The sequence below is a fragment of the Anopheles ziemanni genome, chromosome 2, assembly GCF_943734765.1.
Source record: "Anopheles ziemanni chromosome 2, idAnoZiCoDA_A2_x.2, whole genome shotgun sequence".
NCBI lineage: Eukaryota > Metazoa > Arthropoda > Insecta > Diptera > Culicidae > Anopheles > Anopheles ziemanni.
The window spans coordinates 24,042,760-24,069,763 of NC_080705.1; the positions used below are offsets into that span (position 1 = coordinate 24,042,760).

Sequence of the window (27,004 nt, forward strand, 5' to 3'; positions counted from 1 at the left end):
ATAAAATAGGCTATTATTTTTTCAGTGCTTTTTAAACGTAATCTCTTTCCGATTAGGGCTCCTGAATATTTTGTTTTGCAAAATTCCACCTTTTTGGAAAATAAAAACACTCCACTCCAATGTGCAGTGAGCTACAAAAGGTGTTTCCGCACCATAAGGTTATTTTATATGTTTAATTTCACCGCTGGCCAGTCGGATTCACCGACCCTCCCACGTTTCCTACATAAAACCTTAGATTACACATACAAATTCCGGGAAATTTCGCACGGCCGTGGCTTACATCGTCGGTATTTGGCCGGACGGAATGTGTTGCACGGTTGTGGTTTCCTAATCGTGGAATTACGGAACAATTGCGTGCTGTTGAATCCGGTTGGCCTGCCGGTGTAATGAATCGTTTCCCCGTTGGCGCGGTTGTGAAACAAAGCACATGTGCAAAAATTGGGGGAAAAAAAGCAAAACCCCTTCCGTAAGTGTTGCCCGTTGCATCGGTAAGCTAATATTGATTGGAAAAGCCGTTTATCGAAATGAAAATTTCCGCGCATCCTCCCCGTACCGAAAGACTCGGGTTGGTTGCTCGCTGTATGTGATACATTTTCCGGCTGGGTTTTCCTACCCGAGGGGGAGGGTTCAACTGCGTAGCGGAGAGTGGGAGGGGGCCAATTATTTTGCCTTTCCCTTTAAACTCCTAAGCACGGGCCGCACTTTGGTCCGGTGCTTTGGCGAGACGGAAACCGATGCGTCGGGGTCACGTAAGCTCCCCCAAATGTGCACCATCAATGACAATATTGCAAAATCGCATTTGCAAAATAATCTGATTACGGGCAGCTTCTGCCGGAGCGGACGCATATTTCAATAATATGCTAAATGTAATTAATCGGAAAGCGTTCACCAAGGGCTTAGGGATGCAGAAATTTTAAATGTCATTCCCGCTGGGAAATCGTTCGGAATTGTTTCGTTAGGTTAGGGAGCGTTTTTTTATTTGTGTTTTATTTTCTGTTCCCTCCCTAATGCCACCTACGTTTGCGTTAGCGTGCTCTAACGAACCATAACGCCATTATCGTATGCAAGCGCGGTCACTTCATCACTGTGCCGACAGCATAAATCGGTTATCATTTGCATATTGGTGCGATCCGCGATCGGGTACCGTTTTTAATCAGCTGCGCAAAATTTACAAACAAAACGCTGCGGCGAAAAGTGAGCGCCTTTGCTGAAATGCGATTATGATATAACGAGCATTAATGGGGGAATGTAATGATGGTGGTTTCAAGCACCGAAACAGAACCATCTATAGGAGGAATTTTGAGAGAGATAAATGACGCTTTTGTGGCGGTATAGTTAGAAAAAATCTTGATATGAACAAAAAAACAAGTTTTAGGTAACTTCCACAAAGAAAAAGTTTTGTCACATTTTGCAAATCTTATAAGCTTGTTGTGGCAAAAATAAGCTGAACAATTGTAAGGCATAATAAACACAGTTCGCCAAAATTGCTGACCATTGATGGATAACTTACAAGGGTTCACATTGATCCAACTTTGAATTTCATCATCATCAACATTTAAATTAGTTAAAAAATTGACTAATTTAATCAATTTTATTTGTTTACATTGATTTCGAAATTTTACTGCAAAATTTACTACTAAATGAAGTTAAGAGATGATTAGGTACATCCATACAGATCCAAACCAAGTGTCCGTCGGTGTAAATCACAGCTTCAGTTGTCTGTAACGCAAAATGCGTTGATTGAACATTACAAAATCAAAAAAGTCATCTATCATTATAACGTTGTGTGTTTAAGTCCTAGCAGAATATGGATTGTTTTTGTATTTTAATTGGATTTGGTATGCAATGTATGTATTTTATATATTGCTACAATAAATCTACACCAACAATACCATCCAACAATGTGCTTCTCAGTAGTTGGAACTGGCACTCACACACCGTGCCAAATAAAAAAAAAGGATTACATTAAGGTTCTAGAATCATTCACAAGTTTTGTATGAAAAAGGTATCTTTTCAGCAAGATCCCTACCAGTAAGGAAATAAGGGTTTGGTTCATGTACCATAAAATCGATCTCTGACGCGGGTTAGGTCTGTCACCGACATGAGGGGAATCTAATACGTCAGACGAGCCAAGAAGTGTTGTTTCTGTTTCTAACAAGAATATCAAAGAATCGATATCCCAAAACCCTGAATAGAAGTATCTCAAACGGAATATTTCAAACTAAATACAGTAAAGGTAGGGGTACCTGTTACTTTAATGTTTTGTTATCAACAGAAGTTACTAAAACCACTTATGGGGAGCAAAAAGTGATGAATTTGCAATATGTATTAAAATGAATTTAATGTTACAGATACACTTGACTTGGTTCTATAAAACAGGACACAGTGTAAATCTCTAGCATATAGTAAAACCAAGTGGTATTGTTACGTTTTAAGACTACACTAAACTATCCAAATTAACTTAAAAATGAGGGAACCTAAAAGTGGGGTTAACACCATGACAATTTTAGGAACGATTCGATTTTACCTTGGGAATGAGTGATTAATTTGTGTTCGTTACCCGCTTCAGCATTAATTCTCTGAACTCCCGCAGCGTTTTACATAGGCATACACGTTTTGATCGGTGGATGGAATTATTTTCACCAACTTTGATGGAAAATCAAACATGCAAAAACCGAACGGCGTGGGAAAGGGCACACGGTGGGGTGGAAAGTACGCATTTGACACAGTCTGCCGAAACCGGCACTCGACTGCAATGATCGATTGCTTCGGGCCGGTTTCGATGTACGCAAGGCTCAGCATTGATGTGGCGTCGATGTTGGAGAGCATTGCGCTATTGGCAGGACCGCTCGGAACCTGAGACCGCCTGCCGTTCCGTTCGCCCGGCTTACCAATGTGCGGTCGAATTCGATCGCCGAATGCATCGGAAAAGGGTGGAGAAAAAACATTTCCCCCCAATCCCCCGCCACGTCCTTCATTAAAGCCACAGCTGGGCCGGAACTGGAACATGACGCGGCATATTAGTGGCTCGGTGGTAGCGGGGGAATGGTTGGTAAGGAGCGGGGAGTGGCCTACACACACCGCACGGCGAAATGATTCGCATTGCACCCGGGAGTGCGGTGTTGCTGCAGCCGGTCGCATCAGGTCGGCATGATGGCGTCGCGTCCGCTCAACTATTTTCGACATATTGCAGCAGCCGACGCAATTTTCCACCCGGATTTTCCCCGGGTTTTTGGTGGGAGCGGGAATGTTTTGTGTTGGCGATTCGGGTGGTGGTCGACGGTCGCTCGCATGACGAACGGGAAGAATGTTTTCCCCCATCGTCGTGTGTTCGGCGGAAAAGCTCAATCGGATTTTCACCGCTCGTTGAGCGTTCGCGTTTCGCCGAGAAGATCACGCCAGAAGGGTTACACTAACAAGGTCCGGCGTCCGGTGAAAATCTCATAAGCCGGCTGCTTGATTAGGGTTCACCTCCATGGCGGTGAGGTGTGTGTGTGTGTGTGGGGTTTATAAGTGAAGCTTGTGTGCACGGTTCGTTGACGCAATTTGTTGCATTTGAGGATTCTGGTGTTTGTAGAAAGAAATAAAACAGATTGGTTAAATTATCTGCCGACGGGCGGTGTCGCTCCCCCTTCCGGTGAAAACATGTTTCCTCACCCAGGGAAGTACGCATTCATCGGGAAAAGCTCGCTGCTGTGGGTAAATATTTAGTGCAAGCTGCAACCAAGCTGCCGTGACCCACTTTGCGCGGATGCAATCTGGTGACCGTATGTGCACGAGTGTGTTTGTGGTGACACCGGGAAGGCGGACAAGGGAAAAATGGGCGTAGGGAAAAGTTCCCTGCATTACCGCAGCAGCTGGTTCCATCTTGACAAATAATTTAATCGCGCAGTTTGTTGTTAGATATAAGTCAAATTTACTATGCTTCAAGAACGATATGGCCGCTTCGTGAGGGGGAAAAAATCCATCGTCAGTGAACGGGCATGGAAGGGTGCATTCCCAATGCACGATCTCCAGGATAATGAATGGAAAATCGTCTGAAGAGATAGTTTGCTTACAAGCGCCGACTTCTCCGCAACCGGGAACCGGAAGCGGCGCGAATCCCCCACGGGGCTTGCATTTGTTTAGGTTTCTCTTAAGCCGAGTCCCTTGACGGCCTCCTTCGCCGTCCGCCCACAGCCCCTTCCCCATCCGCACGTTGTACCGTAATTAGTTTCATTATAAATCCGCAGTGCAAATTATATGTTTGCCGGTTTTCGCCGATGTAATTGCGGGTCGGCAAGTCTGACGAAAACCGGAACCGCCGGCGGCATACGGCGACAGTCGTCGGGTTGCGCCACCCGGAAAAACCCGGTATGATATAATCATATTTCCCGACCGACAGGAGCTTTCCTAATGAATTAGTTATTTGGATGATAGCGTGAAAGTACTTGCGGTCCGTTGGCGGGCCGAGGCGGCCTGCCAGGAGGGAAGGGTGTAAATGGAGACGTTAGTTGTGGGTGGTAGTAGAAGGTAGGCTCTGTGCATTACACATGAATAAGGAGAGGTCGCTCCAAGCAGGTTTTTGATTCATAAGATTTTTTCATTTTATTCTATTTTAGTTGTTGTATGAATGATCACCAAGAACAGAACCATATTCATATTTTAAAATGTTTTGTTTTCATACTTTCTTTAAAATATGTCTTTAACATATTTAGTTTCAACCCTGGGAGTTTACTTACACCTTACTAGCGAAGCGGAGGCTTCGCATTTCTTCTCAAATTTTGCAGTAATGTTGAATAACATAGGAACACATTATTTGTCTTGTTCATAATAAGAATAAGTATTGATTTCTTTTCGCCCGTCAAGAACCAAAAATATTGTTAGTGTACTGCGTTGCTGGATGCTTTCTTATTATGCTGTACCGGATAATGTTTCGTCCTTATGAGGAGACTCACAGGACATACGGTTAAATTTCGGTCATCGAAATTAAATTTATTGAATTTATTCATATGAAAGTTGCAATCAAGATTCGTTAAGATTAATTCGTTAAACTTTGAGGATTCGATCTCAAAACATTCATGAATCTTTCGAAACATTGATGAATCTTAATGAATCTTTCATAAAGCCTTATGGTTCCTCCATGGGTTAAATCGGCAGATAAAAAAGATGAATCTTTGAGACTCAAGAATCTTTCAGTCGAAGATTCATGCATCTGATTCTCAATCACCCTAGGTTGTGCCGAAGATTCATGCATCTGAATTTCTATGATTGTGTAAATGCAACATTGTGTTGCAACATTGAGTGAGTTTCAATAGTTTTCTGAGTAGTTCCAAGCGGTTAGTCGACTTTGTTGAAATTGATTGAACGCATACAAAAATTGGCGACTGGCCGAATGTGTGTCAGTTGGTCAACCGGTGTTGACCATATTTTCCTGCACAATTCTCCGGAGGTGACCGCAAATATCCGCGGCCCCAGCACAGTCCGTGCGCAGGAAGCGACAATTAAATGTAATTCCATTTCAATCAACTTTCAATTTCCGCCACCGGCGCAGGCGCCCGGAGTCGGCCAGCTGGAAGTGCCGGGAGTCCTCCGGTTACCAATGATTGCACTGAGCGAAACCACCGGATGCCGTCGGTCAGTCATGAGCGGGTGGTTAAAATGGGGTTTAAAAAAAACCCCCTCTGTCTCTACCCACCCTCAGCTGGGTTGATAGTTGGGGCTTGGAAAAATAAGCAACCCCGTCCCGTCTAGTGGTTACCACGAGTGAGAAAAATCCATCAACTATCAATTTCCGGTGCCAGCATTTCCTGTCGGTAGAAGTGTTCAGCTGCCCGGTTGACACATAACGGGTTAAGAAACTGCTGCCAGTCTCATTAGAGAGAATATTTCCAACCAAGGAACGTTCCAAGCGGGAAAGAAGCGTTGACACTGACCTACGATCGGTTGGAGGTACTTACGCTTCACCCGGAGGTACTGCTGATCGCTGACGGTTTCACCCTCCGCGTTGATTGCACTGCAAGCGTAATATCCGGCCGATTGTTTCGTCACCTTCTGGAGCACGAGACTCTGACCGCTCTGGATGACGCGCGCCGACCCATTGTACTGGAGCAGGATATCCTGCGAAGCGGGAGGAATGGCGCAATGAAAAGGAAGCACAAGGATAAGTGTCACCGAGTGTGTGTGTGGTGGGGGACAGTGTTTGCTTTGCTAAACGATTTACACCTTCCTCTTACAACCTGTTGCTTCAACGGTCATGTGATTAACGTTTCATGAGTTTGCTTTTCCTTCGTATCCCTTCGATGTGGACTTTTCATAAAATTTGTACTTCTTCATTCAATTTCTTTCTGTCTTTTTAGTGTTTCAAGCTGCTTGAGTGGATCGGGTTTAGCTCAATAATTATCGTTGGCGAAAGTTAAAGCAAAAGGCAAGCACAAAAGGTGCACAAATTTACGATTAAAAATCAAGTTGGAAGAGCGCCTTTCTTCATGCAGGAGACATTTTGGACAGACAAAAGCTCGATAAGTATTTTAAGAATGAAAAAGCGTAATTGGAAAAACAATCAAATGTTACTCGAAACAAGCACAAGATAAAAGTATACGAGCCATTCCACATACTATTATAAATTGTCGATAATTTTCATCAATTCTTTGCACTACATCGCAAAGAGCATGATTTTAACCAGTTTTGATATGGAAACAGTTAGGTTTTGATTGTTTCAAATAAACGATTTTCATGTTCTTTACATGTTTTGTTGCATTTACTACGTGGTAAAAGCCTTTTCGTTGTAAAGTTTTCTTCAAAATTGTTAATTTACGGAAGGTCACTTTAATGTTTTCAAAAAGTACGCTTCTACGAGCCTAAAGTTCTTTGGCTTAGGGCTAATTACGAAAATATTAAATGTTTCAAAAAGAATGGAAACGTGATTATAGTGAGTAGAGTGAAGCTTTTATATGTCATTTGCTTTTCAGTGCTATGTTCCACTCAAGTAATTAGTTTTGTAAACTAACTTAATTAATAATAAGATGGTAAATGTTTTAAAGACTGTGTTTAACATTTGGAAACACTACTGAAGAGTTCGATTGCCCGAAGAAGATCTGCTCTTTAAATACCTCAGTGCCACATTATTTATACAATTTATCGAATGATCGACCCCTTAATGCCACTAAGCGGGAGACAAACATTGTTCCGACGGCACGAAAACTTACGTTGTGAAACCACTGCAGCTTCTTCCAGTCGGGGTTCGAGCGAACGTGACACTCGAAGTACACGTCGTCGCCTTCCTTGATGTCGTCCACGACCAGCGTCGGTCCAAGCTGGATCGTCACGATTGGAGGATCTGAAAAAACGGCAAACAAAATAAGTACCAGCCACGGGGTCCCGGGCGGTCATCGACCCCGGTGGTGGTAGGCACGTACAGACAACGCTCATCTTCCAGTCCGTCTCGAGGAACAGACCGTTCACGTTGGGGTTTTCCGCCCGGCAGGTGAGCGTCTTGCCGTCGTCCTCAGTCGTCGGCACGAAGCTGAGCGACGACGTGGTGGTGTTGTGGTCCAGGATCTCATCCCGCGTCCGGCGCATCTGCCGCTTGCCCTTGTACCAGGTGATGATGGCGTTCGGCCGCGAACCGGTGCTCTGGCAGGCGATCTCGTACCGCTTGTCCGCCACCAGCGTGTTTGGCGGATTCACCACCTTTATCGTGAGCGGTTTCACTGTGGGAAACGGTGGAAAAATGGTTTACTAAAGATGGTGGACAATGAGCCTAAAATCTCGAAACATGAAAATGTACATGCCAACTAGAATCGGAAATCACCTTTCACACAGATGCAATGATTTTTGGCTAACCAAGGGTGATTCCAAAAAAAACCCATCCCGGGAAAAAGGAAGGAAAGGACGAAAAATGAGTACAGTTGGCTGTTGAAGTACAAAGCGTGAAAAAGGTATTGGGGTTCGCTGCACGACCCAGCTGGGTAAAAGTTTCAGCTGGAACAAGCTGTACAAGCAGCACCATTTTTCCCACCACGATATCCTTTTTTTTTCCTTTGCTAGCCATTCTGGTGGGCAACTCTCTCGAGCGTGGGGCAGTGGTTTGCAAATATTTTTACAATAAATAGTACCCGGCTTCCCCCGGGCTGGGCCGGATACTCACGGTGCATGTCCAGCACGTAGCTCGTCTCCTTCGGTTCCACCAGCTTCGTGTTCATCGTCTGGCAGGTGAAGATGGAGTTCAGGTCGCTGCGCTGGATCGTCGGCCAGAGCAGCCGGTTCTCGATGACGTCACCCGAGTTCTGCTCGTACTGATCGTCCACGATGACCCCGTTGATGAGCCACCGAACCTCGGGCTGCGGCCGTCCTGCCAACGAAGGGAAGCAGCGTAAAGTGTGGGATCAGTGAACGCGACCGGTAAAAAGTGCTTTCTCAACCAATCTGTATGTTTTCCTAATCCGTTTGCAGTGCCCTTTGCATGGTTTTGTCGTTTTCGGTTTGTAATTTCTAACGAAAAATTTGTGGTTGGTACCGTTCCTGTCTCCAAATATCACATTTTGTTTCTTTTTCCGCGAGTTTTCATAAAATTAAACTTCGAGAACCCTTGAATGTATAAACAAACTAACGCATGCATGTTAGCTAGTAACGAACATTAAAGAGTTGGGTTTGCTAATTGCTCAAATAATAAAAAAGAATCATGTTCCAATTACTGTCGCACATTTTGTGGCATTATTGATAGATTTTTCATTTCAACTTTAGTAACTGACGTTTCCAACAAAATCCAAAAAGTATCTATCATCTAATAAAGATTTATTAAATTACTAGATTTTTACCATCTAATAAAGACTTATCTGAACTGTAAATCGTTTTAAATGAATTTTTCTTACTTCAGAAGTTGTTAGTACTTAGCTCAAAAAGACATATATTGATTGCACAAAACAATGCTTTGTCTAGATGTGTCCATAAAAAGGTCTTTTTATGAATTTTAGGCCACTATAGCCCGTTTGTAATATGAATAAAACGTTATATTTGATTTGTTTGAGGTTGAAGGATTATAGCAAAGTAGCGGAAGTGTTAACCAAACAGCATCAAACATCCTTTACCAGCGACGGTTCGTATTTCCGTATCCCCGTACGGTCGGTTGCCTTCACTCGATGCGAATTAATTATGTACAACTACATTCCGGCTGTAAATCCATTAACAATTCATCTCTCCCCGATGGCTGCCGAGCGGAATGGGCAAATTTCGAGCAAAACTTTCTCGATCCCGCTGTCAATCATTGACATTGGGATGGCAAAATGGAAGATGCGATCGACATTGGGAAGATATCATCCAAGGGGACCGCAAGGAGGAGGGATCCCGGATTCGCCTCACGAACGCACCGCGTTCCATGCGGGCGGCAAACCGGAAGTGCAGCCGACAGCGCACGGTTATCCAACAAACAGAGAAAAAGGCGGCAAACTTATCCAATATCCGCGAACTTTTTAAATTAACCATCATTCTCCACTCCCCTCATATCGCGGTGGGTTGTGGGTGGGACTCCCTCTAGTTCTCCTCTACCTTGGAATTGGTCGGGTGTTTTTTAGGTTTTACATTTTTGCTGTGTGTCGAGTCGAGTGGAGTGAGTCGTGTTTTCACTGCACCTCGAGTGCGAAGCTACGAAAGCGGTTTCCAAATGGAAAAGGAATCGCCATGGAAACGCAATCCGTAGAATGAAGTATGTTTCAACGTTTCGAAGGTGTAGTTGCTTACTTCGCTGTTGGCTAGAATGTATTGCGTGGAGTGCTTGTTGTGGTTTTTTTATTCGCTGCCGCGAGAAAAAAGAAACGACAAGATTAGTGCGAGTACCGGCGTTTCTGCGTTTCTGACGTCTGTAGAGGCCGGCACATTAAACAGAGTAGCGGGAAGATGACGAGCAATAGGTATTAATGCATTCTGCTTTTCCTACCCAAGTCCTGCAACTCTTCAATATGGCCCGACCACTAAAGGAAGCGATCCGAGAAGATAGTCAGTGCACATAGAATAAGGTAAAGAACTCAGTGAAAAGAACCGTGGAAGATACTACTTCAGGGCACGATTCTATACACTGCTATCCGCTGGAAGCTGGCTGGCGAAAGGAAAAGCCAGGAACGCGCTCGACCGAGGCGATGCAATGGACAGCAAAATGTTGACGTTCTTTGAGCGTCCATTATGGCACCGCGTACGAGGTAAGCGAGTGAAGTAATAAGTCGTGGACGAGGAGGTCCTGATTGACGGAACACATCTGATGGCCAACGGATTGGAGGGTGAACTGGGAGGGTGTTTACACAGGGTGGGCACGGTGTGGCGTTAATGGATTTAGAGGACGCAAGAATCCTTGATGAAAACACCCGGACCGAACTCACGTCCACTCGCAGTCGCTTGTTTGACAGGCCAATGACAGGCCAACGACAGGGATGAGTTGGCGCAGGACGGCTTATGTGTGGCCACATAGTAGTGTGTTCTTGAGTATGTGTGTGTGTGTGCTCCCCGGTTTAGTCAGACTTACCGCCCGAAACACGGCAGGTGATAACGACATCGTCGCCCTCTTCCTTGGGACCGAGCTTCGTGCCGTTGAGATGACGTCCCCAGCGATCCAGGACCACCGGTTGCTCTGGCAGGACTGCAAGTAGTTAATGATGGCGCCCGGTAGCGCTGGTGTTAGTGAAGTTACTCATTTGTTGGTGCTAAATGCTTTCATTCGTTGGACATCATTGCGCTAGCAGGTTGTTAAGTAAGATATTGAGTTGTTGCTAAATCAACTTCACACTTCATTGTGTAGCTTTATGTAGAATAAAAATATAATTTAAGATTAAATAAATGCTTATAAATTTTTTGGAATTCATTTTCTGTACAAAAATTAGTTATAAAATACATGTCAACTAAAAAACTTCCTATGACTCGAATCAAAGCACATTAGTGCTCTTTAAAAAAGGTAACACAACACTAACACGTTTATTTCTTTTCAAGTCACCCTACATCTTCAATACTTTATACATACCGTTTATATATATACTCTTTTACGCAAGAACAGTTCTAATTTGTGCAAAATAACTACCACATCACTCATCTGTTCATGTCAAAGCAGACAGCTCATGTTAAAGTAAATTGGCGTACTTGTTGAAATGAAAAATACGAAATCAAAGAGACTGCATCCGACGTAAATGTGAGGCACTTTAGTCAGAGTGTGCAAAGGTAACTAGTTCTCATCAAACAATCCGTCGCTTTTTCGTAGCAACAGCTCCATGTCGAAGGACTATTACTGCCGCATCTTTTCCTATCCAGCTTCGCTGCATGGCTGGGGAAGCATTTGCCTTTGAATTGGTTGTTATTACGAGTGCGAAATGCAGCCACTAAGGCATCCTCAATGATGCATGTAAATGCTTAGCTCTTAAGATGAGCGATAATTACACCATTAGGCATGTTTGCCATCCCCTAGAATTAATTGCATCAATTACAGTCAGCGATCTGCCTGCTCGTCGGCAACATCTATGGGCAGAAGTTTTGAGGACGCAAACCAACACGAATTTTTACGTAGAATTTGCCTTCGGAGGTGTAATTTTGGAGAAACCTTCTCAAAATGAATCACTTACCTACGACAGATAGATTGTACCGGTACGTTTGAGTTTGTATCGTTCGAAAATCGATTCGACATCGGTAGATTCCTTGATCGTGCCGTTTAAGGTTCTGAAATGGAATGGAAAGAGAGATTTGCTGTATTTAGTTTAGTTGTAGTTGATACAGAGCTTTGGGAACACGTGTAGATGATTTCATTTCATCTGCAATCTCTAGATAATTTCAATCGAAGCGAATCGTGCATTATCATGCATCAAAAGTAATTCTTGTAAATTTATTTGTTTCACACACATCGTTCACTTTGCCACAGCGTGATGTGAACAGCAGTTCGATGATGTCAATAAATTAAACACTGATACACCTTTTGTTGACAGGACTAAAAAAACACTAGACAGAGATCAACTTGAAAAATAAACCATGTAAACCATTGGGTAACTAATGAACTTCATCATTTGCACCGATGCGATTTCCTATCCCTGGTGGAGAAACGCGGAAAAATAAAATCTCAATAAAAAAGAGATCCAGCACGGACCGAACGTACCAAAGCCATTGCGCCAGCTGACAGTAATGCCAAGCCGCATTTTTAATTAAATTAAGTAGAAATCCCAGCACATTTTTAAAAACTTTTCCACCAGCACCGGGCCACAGACCGGGCGGCTCCGCGGGTCACCAGTGGAACATAAACAAACACCAACCGGGGCAAAAAGTTGGTGTGAAGCATGGAAAATGTGTAGCAGCAAATAAAGGAATCACTTTGCCATCGAATTCTTCGGATAATTACGCACGTACCGGGAGCGAAAGGGCGCACGGGACGAGCAAGTTTGCGTTTGCGGTGAGTGGGTGTGTAAGGGGGAAGACACCGCTGTGGCAAACAGAAACACATGGCAACAGCGCACAAACAACAACACATAGACACTTCCGTAGTAAATGATTTCCAGTTCGAGGTGAAAGAAAAATTTAAAAAACCAAACACGTTGCCGACGCACTTCCGTTGGAAAATCGCGCGCGCACGCTCGCCGACAGATGCGTTACAACCGCAAACACGATTTTCTTCGGTTAAACATTGATTTTCCCTCCCCGAAACTCGACCTGTCGCTGTTCCGGTCAGACTGGGGTTCGTGGGTAGGACCTCATTTGTCGAGAAAAACCTTGCGCTTCGGTGGACCGTGGGCTTTGCAATATGAATACGTTATTCAGCGCATATGTGTATCACGTGAGCAGGAAGGAGGGTAGGAGGGAGAGGGAGAGGAGGAGGGGGAGGGGAAGAGAGCAAAGGGGGCTCGGTCAACCAATTTCCACAAACAACGCCACGGCACGAGCTGGCGCTGTGACATAAAATTTCAATATCCATTTGTAGCGTAATGAATTTGGCTTTCCACTGTTTTGTTTATTAATTTAACAACTTCTTGTAGTATGTTTAATGTGGCATAAACCCATATGCTTGGGTCTTGGCAAAAACGCTCAAACATAAACCAGCGTGCGTGTCAAGAAAACGTACGTGCTTTTCATGGTCCCAAGCTACCAACTCATTCATTTCTTACTCAATTTTTCCAACCTTCGTGCTTTTGGCAACAATCTTACAGCAATTGCGAATGGTGTGAGCAATCTGTAGTAAATTATTGGTCTGGTAGAGGAAGGAAATAAGCATACACGCGTCTGAAATGGTCCAGCACGTTCGACGATTAAGCGTGTAGGAAGCAAACAGCAGTCGGTAACGTTCATGAGTCACTCTAACAGGATATTTTTAACAATGTTCCGTGGGTAGTGCGGCTTGCTTCCAAACTGTTAAAATAGTACTTCTCAAAAGCGAGGCCAGCGTGTGTTTAGGTGCAGGGCTTTCTGTTTTTAGCCTGACGTTCGCTTGAACGACGATTAGTCGATGCACTTTACACTTAACGGAGTAATTTTCTATGTTACATAAACGAATCACGTGACGTCGACGCTTTAAACAACGTCTGGACATTGTAGAAGGATATAGTTATCCTTTTATTTTCTAAATTAACATAATAACGTCATAGTTAAAAACTAGATGTGTATATTGTAAAACAACATTGTTTTTTTTTGAGTAGCAGCATTAGATAGTAGTAATAGTAATGGATAACTTTTATAGCAGTGTTAGATAATTTTAGACAAAAGTAAATTTTATTATTAGATAACTTTTGATGGTTATTTGAGTTTAGTTAGATGTGCATGAGAGAATAGTTCCTTTTATTTTAATCATTTCTTAAACAGAGACGAGCAGATCAGGATTGAACAAAAAGTTAAACTTTTTCTTCTCCAAAACTAACCAAACAAAGTAGCAAAGTTAGGCTGACATTAGAATGATTTACTTCAAAATGTTGCTTCTCAAAACAAAATCTCTTTCGATTTTCCTAGGTTGTTAGATTTCAATATCATGCGTATGTTTGTTGGTACATTGAAAACTACCAGTTGTTGTTGTACATTTACATATTATTTTCTCAAGTTAACGCCAAACCCCACGTACGTATTAATTAAATCGCCTAACTTACCTTTATGAGCAGCGACGCTGGCGATTTATCAATATTGAAGCGGGCGCGTGATCCAAACACTTCCGGGGCCGACCAGTGAGCCGGCTGGCGGGAAATTTTGTCACGAACATCGACGCTTTTCATTCGAACCAAACCGAGCGGGGAAAGCAGAGATCGTAAAGGAACAATGTTAAAGAAATAATAAACCACTAAGTGAGTGAAGGCAGGATCGGCCTACCTGTACAAAGGAATGCCGGCGTTATCCTTAAACCACAGCACCATGTAGACCTGGGACAGGGGCACCGTGATGGGGCACTGTAGCTCAATGCTTCGTCCTTCGACTCCCTCCACGCTGAAGACATCTGCAGGAAGAAAGAAAATGCAACGGCCATGAATACGAATGCTACATCGGTATATTTTTTACTGTTGCTAATAAAAAAGAAATTTAAGTTAAACTTTTCATTCTTGTTTGAACTACGAATTTGAAACATGGAAAAATAAATTTAAAAAAACTTGATAGCTTTTTATATTTGCTGCGTATCGCCAGGGAGAGTATCCCAAATTAAGTGAAACGAAAAATCGATTACTGACTGGAGTAGACATAGTAAAAAACGACTTGGAAACTATTGACAAATATTTCTAAAGCAGCAAAAACCTTTTTTTTTGGTGGAAAACGGAAAGCAAAACTACTAGATCATCTGAGCAGTGCCAACTGCAGATTTCAGTTCATCGTGTCATTCGTCTCTTCCTTTTTACGCCTCTGGTTTGCATATGCCTCAGGTGTACGCCGCGATACCGATGGGTTTTTCCTTCCCCGAAGGCTATGGAGCTGGTGAGAACAAAAATCAGAGATTCACCGTAAACCACGGATGAGATATCTGATGATCCCGCAAACAGCAGACACGCACACCGTGCTCAATGCGCCACTATTCGATTTCGATGCGTTTTCCAATCGGTGGTGGTTTCTCGCATCGGTGGAATACGTTTTTCCTTTGCCAGCTTCACATTTCCGCGTCCGACGCCGGTAGACACCAATCAGACCGCTCCTACACAAGGCACTAAAATACCGACGAAAGGCGCAAATGGAACAGATAAAGCATTTGGCGCTGACAGTAATCTAATTTTCTTTGGCATGCCAACGTCCGGATCAATCCCGCTCTTGACGCGCTGGCCGAATGACGCTGGATTTTGGGGCTCGCTGTGCCCCTAGCCGCAATTGGGTTTAGTGTAGCCCTTTCATGTAGGCCAACGGAAACAAAGAGCAATGGAAACCATTGCGAGTCAGTGATTTGTTAGAGCATATTCCACCCTCGATGTACACAATTGAATGATTGATCAGTATTGTCTTTCGCTTTATTTGTGCTGTCTACTGTGGGGATTATGTAAAATCTCGGACAACACCACATAAACTCAATGCTATATTGGGCTTTATGATTTGCAGCATATTTAGAATACAAATATCTACATTTACACAGTGTTTAGTCTATATGTCAAAGATTCGAGATGCAAAAGTCGTTTCGGTATTTAAAGGGGGCCTTTAAAAGGTTCTCACTTGTTCCATAAAGAAATAGTATAAGCGATTGCTTGTAAATTGGCCTGATAAAATAAAGTGTATTTTGAACTAAACAATTTGTTTAGACACGGATTAAGCGTTCTAGTAGTTCTCAAGTTAAAGTTAAAACGTTCATTACACTTACCATTATATTTCATATTTCAATATTCATAAAATTGTAATTTAAATTGAAATACATGTTTATTAAGAAAAAAATGTAGATTCAATTACAATTTTCCCTAATACTATTCCAAAGTTTAAATGCCAAAAGCCTTATTTTCAAAACGATATTTCGATCGAAACTATCTTTGTGAAGTTTACAAAAAAATCGAATGAAGTAAAATAAAATCGTAACCCATTTCAACAGGTGCATTTCAATAGGCGTAGTTTTGTCAATGTTAGTTTGTACGTGTCCAGCAAGATCAGAGCTTTTTTGAATATTAAATAGATTTCCGTGCCAAAAACGTTCTGTTTAAACCCAAGATTCATTTAGATTCGATTTTCAAGTCGCGAATATAAAACGGACTCCAAATAATTTAACAAAACCCATACTGAAAAATTATCCAACTACGATGCAACGACCAACCACACGATGATGAATAGCGGTCGGTTTAGGGGCGCCCAGCCTTCGTCATTGCCAGCCCGTTGACAGTTTTTAATTTGCAACCATGTGGCCAAACCACCAACAACCGCACCGGGCAAGAAGTTTGATAGTGTCGGCGTCAAAAGAAGACAATTCCACGCTCTGCGTTCGAACCATCGCGCATTGGATGTGGATGCGGGTGAAGATTTATGTTGTCGTCCTGTGTTTGGGTTGATAATTTTCACCCGGCATTCCAAGCATTCCCCGGTCGCCGGATGGCCCGTGATTTGGTAGGAACGTTTGGAGGGTTTTTTATTTCGCGAACCATTTTTGCTGGTTCATTTCTGTGTTTATGTTTTTTGTTTATTGTCTTTACCAGTGCTAGTTGCGATAGGGCCCTCCGAGCTTCCAGTGCGACTTTTCCATTTTCTTGTATGCTCAGCGCGGCTCGGGAAAACTATTGCGATGCAGCGGATGCGCACGGCCCGAACTTTGCTGTTTGTTGTTTCGGTTATGTTTCATTTTCATGCATCTCACTGCATGACGGTGGAGCAAGGAAGACTCAGCGCTCCAACGAAGGGTGTACTCCGGGCACGATGTTATTAAGTGTGTGTGTGAGTTTGTATGTTTGTTCGAAAATATTGCCGTGGAACGAACGGCATATGAAAACATCCGTGATGCAGATCCACTATAATCAACTGGAACCTATCTTGGTTCTATCGGAAAGCGTGGAGTGCGAAGAAAAAATAATAAAAATCAGAAGCAAACCGATACGCACAGATGTGCTTCTCTTTGCGTTGGAAGGGAAGAGCAGCCGTTTGCAAAGTGAAGAAACAACTGCTTCGCAACTGGCGCAACTGCACTAATGTGATTGCAAGTCCAACACGAACTTCGTACTGAGCGTGTGATCAGCATAATTTTTGCAAACCGAACGATTCGCTTTGTAATATTTGACAACACAGTTCTTATTGCTAATTTTCTTATATACATTTTTCTAACCTGTAGATCCAACCGCGGCTCTGTGTTTAGTTGCTTTGGGATAGCTTTTTCAGCTACATCATGCTGAGGTTGGAGAAATTCTAAATAATTGGAACTTACATCTAAAAGAACATCATGTAGTTCGATCGACGGTGGTCATCTACATCAAAGGTGTTCGAAATGCTGTTCAACAAGTTTCCTGAATGTAAGTTGATTTAAATTTATATTTATAACACTTCAAAACTTCAAAAAACTTCAATTGAATTTGCTGCCCTTTAAGTTTTTGACTGGTTTTTTTTTGTTTAGAAATATGGCACAAGTAAGACAATTCTATAATAATTCTTGCAGGATCTACAAGACAATATTTAGAAAACCGTAAGCAAATTGACATCGATAATTCAAACATGCAAAATATGAATAATTTGATACACGTGATAAGTTTGAATTCTCACACGTTGCGGTGTCGTATTTCTTGCAGTGACTTTGTTAGTGACGGCACAAAGCGTATGCAACGCTATCGCCAATTCAAGTTCAACACATGTTGGGGATTCCCCCAGACGAGCTCTTAATTGAGTGAACACATGTGCTGTCCATTGCCCTATGCATGTGGGATGTGGATTCAGTTTTCAGTTACAAACAAAACACAAACGACCAAAGTGTCGGACCTAAGTGTCTCGCAGGGTGTATAAAAGAAATGTACGCAGTGTGTTGTCTTCGTCAGTCCAGTCGATCGTGCGCCGCAGTAAACAAGTTGTTCAACGCCAGCGATCAGTTCTCCTGAAAATCATGGGTGTGCTGGTATACTCGATCGGTATCAGCCTATGTTGTATCTTGATTTGGTCAGCCAAACCTGCTGCGGCCAATTCGGACCCCGTCATGACCATGCTGTACTTCCTGCAGAGTACGCTGTCCGAAATAAAAGAAAGCGTCCGGGAGAGTGATGGAAAAATCGTAAAGTGCCAATCGCAGATTGGAAAACTGCACGCCGACCTTAGGAAGTTGCAAGACGAGGGCCAGTGGCTAAAAAAGAACATCCAGAAAGCGCTCGAAGGGCAAACGGCTCTAAAGGAAACCGTGCGCGAGCTGCACGAAGCACGAAAGAGAGGACCCTTCGGGTCTTGCGCCGCGGAGCCTTCTAAGGTAACAGGCCAGTATCTGATTCAGATCGAACGCAGTGCGGACGTGTTCGAGGTGTACTGCGAGCAGAGTAAATTCGGAGGAGGCTGGACAGTGGTTCAGCAGCGCCAGAACGGGCGGGTGAACTTCTTCCGGAAGTGGTTCGAGTATCGTCGTGGATTCGGTAACGCCGGAGATGAGTTTTGGCTCGGACTGGACCATCTGCATAAGCTGACGGCACAACGTCCCCACGAGCTGCTGGTGGAAGTAAAAGACTTCCAAGGAAACTACCGCTACGCACGCTACACGGCGTTCCAGATTGGCAGCGAAAGTGAGCGTTTTCCGCTGAAACTGCTCGGAACCTACGATGGAGACGCGGGGGACGCGCTGCGGTACAACGTGGGACAAAAATTTTCCTCCCACGATCTCGACAACGATTCCTGGAAGGGTGTGAATTGTGCGGCGGATCGCCACGGGGCCTGGTGGTACAAGGACTGCGGTGCTTCGAACCTGAATGGCCGTTATCAAAATACGACTGATGATCTGGAAGCCATGTATTGGTCGGCGTCCCATCACGACTGGAGTGGAATGGCATACACGAGAATGATGATCCGTGAACGAGATGCAATCTTGTAGGGCGGCAATCTGACAAAACAAAATCAGTCGAAATGTGGATTGAAAACTCAGAAATAGTATGAGTTTATAAATAGGATACATACTTTAAATAAAAAATAAAACAACTCACAATTTAAAAATTTATTAAGTGCAGGCATAAAGTCGTATAACTTTCGATGTAGAAAAGTTGTACCTAATATACGCTTCATTTGGTGGCGTAAAAATCGTTCTCGGTGAGACTGCAATTTTCCCAAAAACAATAAAATTCATAATGATGATGATGATGATGATGATGATGATACCGGCGAAGTGCGTGTACAATAAAATTCTCCCGAGCAGAACATCGTTTCGGAGATTTTAATTTTTGATCAATGATTAACCCCACCGGGGTCGCGTCCATTACGCTCCAGCGATCGGTTCAGTTCCGGAGGCGAATGGAGCAGAGTTTTCCAGAGGTGCTGTCATATGGTGAAGCAGCCCAAACGAGGCGGAGTTTCGGGCAGTACCGTAGACTTTATGTCCTCGGGTAATTCTCAGCGGTGCCCCACTATTTCAATCATAATTCATTAACGCTTGTGAAAATAAAATTAAAAATAAACGAACATAAAGACGAATCGCGTGCTCGGGAAATTCCTCCTTGTGTGTTGTGTTGTTTGAGGTCTCAATAATATTTGTTTCTGTTGGTCTGTCATCGAACAATGAAGCTCCTCTTTCACCTTCTCTCTGTGTCACCGTCGGCCAGCGGCCATTTGTACACACAGACAACCCTTGGTAATGATAAACAGTTCGTGTACCGGTTAACAGAAGTAGGTCACGGGAAGTGGTGCAGTGGGTGTGTTATTATTTTCCGCGAACTATCGAATTTAAATTTTTCACCAAAACGGTACTGCATACTGATTCGAAATGATTTATTCAGTTTTCGATCACTGAATGGCCCGCCATTGCTTTGTCCTCTTTGGAAGCTGCTTTTCCGCATGTTTGCAGGATGCTTCTTCCAGTTTACGTTGGTAGACTCATACACAGAGAGAAGGGATGTTTTTTTAAATATATTTGTGTTTGAAGAGTTATGTATACCCTATAGTGATTAACACTGTGAGCTCTACGGACTAATAACGGACAGCAAAAATATTGTAGTGCAAGATCTTGAGGTATTTTTCACGTAGTCATACCTCGAAGATACAATGTACATGGTACAAGTCATGAGGAATGTTTTCGCTTTTTCGAATGAGTCAATCACTCTTTACTTTTGCAATTCTAAATTGGTTTGACGTTTTTATTATTTTCAGTACCTTGGATTCGGCCACTAGGAAATGACTTCAATATGGACCCTGGTGTGAGGTGTGCACGACCGTACTATTCTGTTAATTTTGGAATTTTCTTTAATTTTTAGGAGCGAATTACTTTACCGGTGCATACAAAGAAAATTTTTGTTTAGATGAATGTTAACTAAGAATGTTATACCATGGATCGGTACTATTTTAAGTTTTTTTTTTGCATCAATCTGCTAACTTTTTTAAGCTGTTCCAACAATTCATTGATCTTAGATTGAAAATTCTTGTTTTGATCTATTTAATCTATTGAGTATGTATTTCATAAGGTTCAATTTACCTAAAGTTCGTTTAAGAAGGAATTTAGGTAAGAAGCAGCTGTACAAAATGTGTTAAACGAATCGTTTGAAAGATATTGAGTTGGGGCATTCGATGAACGATCGTATAACTATTGTAATTCCCATTGAATTCCGTTGATTGAATAAAACCAACCTTTTTTTAAACTAATGGTATCATTAATTGCGTTTGTTAAAAAAAACCGATGTCATAATACTACAGGACAGGTAGTGATAATCCGATAGCGTCAAGGAAGATATTTCGTACCTTCTAGCAACGATAAGGAGAAAATTAACCGACTTTAACATTCGTGGGATTATTTTTACAATGAAAGCCGAAAGTTCCGACACTTGCTGACTCCTGGATGAAGCCGGATGAAGCTTTGTGTCATTACGGCCCTCTTCACGGGTAGAATGGAACGTGCCTGGAGAAATTAACGTCGCGTGGCATTTCAATTATAGTGTGCCATCGGAATGGTAGCATGTTTGGCGTGGAAAGCTATGGAAGAAGCACCTGCAGCCCGGCAACCCGGCAATCTGTTCAAGTAAGTAAGCTGGTACGGTAGCTGGCAAAGGCACGGCAACGCGACACTTCGAAGGCCCACCCGGGTGGAGCGTCAACCGCGAGAGTGATTAATTGTTACCTCGTAAAACTCCACCGACACGGCTGGTAAACCGATGGCGTTTCGGCGGGGAGCAGTGGCCATCATAACGAGCAGATCATTCGGTGGCAAATTTGAGCGACGCGTCCACCACGCACGGCAGGTCAGCGGGTGAAACTGGTCCAGGAAGACGCACACAACACAGACTCCGACCGATCGTTTATCATCATCATCATCCGCCCGGTCGAGTGTGGCTAGCCCCGGAAGTGGTCCAGCGTTGCTCATCGGGAAAGCGTAGCCGGAAACCGGGAAAATCGGTCTCGAACCCGGAAAACGCATGCTGCAGAAATGCGATTTTCAGCACCCGAAGCCAAACCATCGGAACGGAATGATTTTATTATTCTTCCAGTCTGCTTCTTCCGGTGATGTAAAATAGGAAGCAAATCCCATTTTTCCCTTCCATCTGGCACCATCGATTACGTTTACGACACCACGGATTAGGAGCTTGGACATTGGAATTTGATGAAGCCGAAGGCTGACTGGCCGAGTCCACATTAATTATTCCGTGGTTACTGTCATAATGATAGAGCCAGCCATTTTTGGAAAACCACCGTCCAACGATGCCAATGCCAATGGACTCTGACCGTGTTTACTGTGTTCACGATAACGGTTAAAGTCATTCTTCCATACGGGACTGATTTTAAAGCGATGGGGATAACGTTCTAGAAATTTAGAGGGAAAATTGATGTGCCCCAAAATTAAGGTACTTTTATGTTAATTTTAGATTTCGATTTTTACGCGCATTGGTCTCCAAATGTGTTTGGGACATCAACTTGTTCTACTCAATTTTAAGTATACGAGAAAAATATCGAGAGATCGAGTCCGAAGTCATCAACATTTTGTATTCTCTGATTTTAACTTTACTTTTTTTTGCTTTTCGGAAATCGTCAGTCTTTCATGTGCATTGTAATGTTGGCCATCATGAAAATCGTAGTGGAATCTCAGTTTTCAACAATGTTATTCTTGCTAGGGAAAACGCGTGCACCGATTCAACTTTTATCAGTCTTAATCATCCGTCTTGCCAATTGGGCTTATTAAGATATCATTGCCAAACGCCCGCAGGCTGCGAGTTGAAGAAGATCGGGATCCAAAGTAAAACTCAAGGCATGTGTGTTGAAGGTCACGACACACACACAAATGCACAGACTAACGTGTTCCACGGAACCGACTTCGCTGGGGGGGCATATACCTTTTAGACGGTAATAAATTCTGACTGCGACTGCGAAGATTGCGTCCGGGCTCAAAACGGCACACATTTGGCGCATACATGCGACGCATTAACGCAAACATCTTGAGTGTTTCTTGTGCGATTGCTCCGGTGAACCCGCTTACCCCACGAGGCACCGTTGAGTTTGTCATGTTGGCTCCCGTCGAGCCATCCGACCTAAAGAAAGTTACTCCCCCTGCATCGTATCTCCGATCTTTGCTTCGCGTGGTTAAAGGAGAAAGTTTGTCACGCGTTACGTTCAAGAAAAGATGCCATCGTCTCGCACGCGCTCCTCGTGTGGAACGTCTGTTCCACGCCCGGGAAGCGTGTTGCACGATTCCAACGAAACTCATTTTGATTTGCGAAACACAGTTCCGAGAAACAGAGAAAATCTCTACTACAGAAACAATCTACATTGGCGTTTGCAAAAGGATTTGAGATTCGGTTTTTTTGTGGAAACGCACTGTCATATCAGGCGAACGGCAATTATTTACGAAAAATACACTGGTTGGTGGAGTATATTGAATATTTCTAGAGAACTAGTATTAATGGATAAGCATTGCAAAGTGGATCATCCTGGACACATTCAATCTTGCTTATATTTGAGCCGGATAGCAGTGCACCCCTGTTATTTTATTTTATTTTTTATTTTTATTTTATTATAATCTTACTGTTATAGTTCTATTAAATTAGTTTTTTGAAAATGGACTCGTGGATATCTATGGGTAGATATGGGTGAAAAATCTCGCCTACTATGATTAAGTAGTAGTCAAAAATGATATATTGATTGATAGAAATGTTGTTTCAATTTTCCATAATTTTTATGTCTCGAGAATCTCATATAACAGAAACAAGTTATTTCATAAATCTGATAAATTTCAAATTTTTCAATATAAGTTCATTTGTAGTTGCTTTTTATGAATGTAATTTAAACAAATGACATAAAAATCCATCGTCATCACACAATGGCTAAAACTACTTGTATCATAATGGCTTAAATTACTTGTATCCAAACTTTCCGTTTCTATCACTGCTTAAAGGTTGGTTTAAAAGCGGATGTTAAGATTGTTTGAAAATTGCTTCGAATAGTAAATTTTGAGTTATTAGCAAAATAACAATAATAACTAACAGTATTTTGTTAACGAACACTCTCAATTGCCCGGTGTTTGAAAAGCTGAATTGGAAACATTTATTGAACAATAGACTGACTGAACGAGAAGAAACCCCAAAAAACGTGCTTGAGTTAATCAAAGTGGATTAAGAAGGGCACACATATCCAACAAACTCATTGTTCTTGTATTGCTACACATTTTGTAATCTGTAAATTTTTACACCTGTCTGAAAGAAAGAACACTCCAAAAAATGTGTGAAAATGTAATTTTTGCTTCTTAACATTACCGTGTAGGCTTAAAATGTGGCTTCTTTTACCATATTCGATGAACCGTTTTATAAAAACCTAATCTCAACGAAAATAAGTCCTTTAGACCTACCAAAAAGCCTATGGCAACCAAATCCACTAAATTGTGGATCAAAACGTACACCACCGGCTTCGCGGTATGGAAGGATGTGATTACAGCAAGAGATTAATTTGTCGTGTGTGATTTATCTACCGGGATATGTGGCAGATCGTGCGAAAACTCGAAGCGCAGGTGTACTTTAATTTCGCCCCACACGAGCGTCTGTGGAACGCCTCATGATGTTGAGAGTAATCGCGTGTCGATGGAAACCTGGCGAGCGACTGATGTTGTGCGTGCCCCGATGTAAGGATGACATTGTTCGCCAAAGATTTCAGGCGAATCGGTGAACTCGTAGAGGCGATGAAATCGGCACGGAAAAACACACACCGGAAAGCCGCCATTACCACAAAACAACCGAAGAAGATCGTCTTCGGCTGCTGAAGGAATACCACGATGTAATGGATGCGGCAGCGGCGGGTGGAATGAAGTTTATTGGAAGTTTAATTACGCAACATGGTACCACCCATTTCCAGTGAAAGGGATCGATGTTATGGTGTGAAATGAGACGAACCCACCGCACCTGTGTGCGAGCCAATATGATATTTACCCGGGAAAGACGAAGCGGGCGGCTTTTTTGCTTCCGTTCACCGCACTGTACTAGGGATGGAGGGGACCTTCGAAGAATTATGAAGATCAAACAAACCAAACGTCAGTAGCAAGTAAATTGAAGGAACTAGCTGACAGCTTCGGTTCCCAAAATAAGAGGCTGAAGAAAAGAGTCGCCTCTTTTCTTTACCGCACTGTGCGAAGCTTGAGTTTCTGTATTTAGCTCCGTCAATCGTCCGTTTCTCTCCCAGAGTGGTGTTTTATTTTATTCTCTTGTCCAGCGTATAGAAACTAGCTCAGGAAGAAAAATTGCGTGCCTAAACTTAGGCCCCTCGTTCCAAAGGGCTTCTTGGACGCGGGAACACTGCGGGGACTGGAGACGGTGGGAGTTGCTTCTTTGGAAAAGTTTCGCTTCTGCGGTGACTTTATGCCTCTTGGCTATCTGAGTCAGTCCCCTCAACCTCCCTCCCAGTCGGTCCATTGTCTTTTGCCTTTTGTCGACTGATGGCAACTGAGACACCCGGTCTGTAATGGATACACCCAGGGGAAAGAGCGGAAGGAGGGGACCACCGGGGGCAACAAGCAGGAGCCAGCTCATCAAGGAGTTCATTAATTTTACCAACTTTATGGTGGCACAGTTCCAGGCACAGACCGCAACCAGACACCCCACGTGAGCAGACCACGGCCTGCTTTTTGTGGTGCCAGCGTCTGGAAAGGTGAACCGCTGTGTCCTTCGTGACGCCAGGGTTGCGGGTGAAGAGTGCAAGGGTCAGGTTGGGGAAAACAACCAGCTTTGGCCTAACTTGAAAAGACATTTTCCGAAAGAGCATAATCTTATAATCATCGGAGTGAGGGAATCCTGAGCAGGGGTTCGGCTTCGGTGGTGGTGGAAGGAGGTGTGCATGAAAGTTTGCTTATGCCTTTGACCCCGAAGCTTTGCGGACGAGGCATCGGTCGGTGGTTCGCGGGCAGGCCCAGTGACCGGTCTGCGTTGGGAATCCTGCTTTTAAATGACACCTGCGACATTCTAATTAAACATAATTTTAATGCGTCATTCGTATGAACCTTCTTTTGTTTAAATTATTAAAGTAGTATCGATTTGTCCAAACAGTATTCCTGTAAATATTTCGAATATGTAGAGTATTGGTATCAATTTCAATAAATTGATCAGCAATGATAAAGATTCTGGGTGATATTTTAATGAACTGTAAGAGTTATAACGTATTTGTAAGTTCCCTATTTCATGTTTTGATGAGTGATAGCTGAAAAATTGAAGTAATATGTTGGCGAAAGAAAAAACCCTAAATTTTAACTCGTTTTTTTAAATTGATTAAAAAAAGTGATTTCTTTAGGCAAAGACATTGGAAGTTTCGTGTAATATTTGACCAGTTTCATCTTTAACAGATACCTTCAATTTTTGTGCTAACGTTTGGCGTTCTAATTACACGATTGTGTGGCAATCAAGTGGAACCAACACAACCTAATAAACCTGGAAAATTTGTTCATGCACAGTTTTTATTTCGAACTTACTGTTCAAGGTGATAACTTACTGTTCAAGTAAATGAAAAAATGATCACTGTTGGGTAAGAAACAGCATTTTATTTAGATGCAGCTAAATATGTATATCTACTTAGATTTAGTGTTTAATTTTAGAAATCAAAGAATCAAATGAATCCAACGAAGATAGAAATTAAAATGAAACTTTAGGAATTTAAAAGCTATGTAAAATAAGAATGAATGTTATTTATTCTTCACAGATATGATCAGTGTTTCACAAATAACGAATGACTCTAGATGGTTCCAAATGACAGATTGGCCATGAATAAAGAAATCTCATCAGCTGCTACGGTTACCTACCGTGTTTGTCTTTTTCGTGCATCGATTTCCCATCAATCGCGTTGATAATTATCACCAATTTCCAGCACAGGACAGCGTTGACGAAACCATCGAGTCTCATGTTTGGGTCTGGTCCTGGACGAGTCCTCGCACTTCCTGCTTCGTGACGTCACGACGTTCTTCTTGATACACCCAATCACAGACCGTCGGTCCAAGTTCAATCAATGACTCGGCGTCCCTAACGATGCCACAGTGAACTGCGAACGGGACGTGGCCGATAATGATGGTTCCATGGTGCAATATTTTCCACAACCTCTGGCACGCGGTGATGATGCTCCATCGGGCAAGCGGATGGAGTGTTTGATCCAACGTCACGTGCAACACACGATCGATGCAGCTTCAAATGGTTTGCCACCCGTACTTTTCCGAGCGGCAGGTTCAGGCCTTCCTGGAAATGAGAGACGTAAAGTTTAGTTCGTTGGAGACGCAAGGATGTCATGCATTTTATCTTTCTGTTTCGAGTCGTTCAGATCTAACCGTTGGGTCACTTTGTTATGTTGTGCAAATGGATTGCCGGATGGAAGTAGGAAATGTTCGATGAATTGACCACATGCTTCTATCGCTTCACGGTTCATGAATCAGAAGAGGTAAGTTGGTTGAATTTTATTAGTTTTTATTCCATGGTGGTTTACAGCATAAAACGGAAATAAATTATTATCTCTATTAATAAGGTGGTATATT

At 42.9% G+C, this 27,004-nt stretch overlaps 1 protein-coding gene across 1 annotated transcript in view; it reads right to left on the minus strand.

Annotated features, from left to right (window-relative positions):
- LOC131287793 (nephrin-like) overlaps positions 1 to 26,384 on the minus strand; it is a 37,346-nt gene extending 10,962 nt beyond the window's left edge. The window contains exons 1-9 of the mRNA XM_058316880.1: positions 26,285 to 26,384; positions 14,287 to 14,410; positions 14,070 to 14,184; positions 11,577 to 11,670; positions 10,493 to 10,606; positions 8,129 to 8,332; positions 7,398 to 7,691; positions 7,188 to 7,318; positions 5,940 to 6,099 (exon numbers count right to left, since the gene is read on the minus strand). Of these exons, the coding sequence (XP_058172863.1) occupies positions 5,940 to 6,099; positions 7,188 to 7,318; positions 7,398 to 7,691; positions 8,129 to 8,332; positions 10,493 to 10,606; positions 11,577 to 11,670; positions 14,070 to 14,184; positions 14,287 to 14,410; positions 26,285 to 26,384 (1,336 nt within the window). The remainder of the gene's footprint in view (positions 1 to 5,939; positions 6,100 to 7,187; positions 7,319 to 7,397; positions 7,692 to 8,128; positions 8,333 to 10,492; positions 10,607 to 11,576; positions 11,671 to 14,069; positions 14,185 to 14,286; positions 14,411 to 26,284) is intronic.
- Between the last annotated feature and the right edge of the window lie 620 nt (positions 26,385 to 27,004).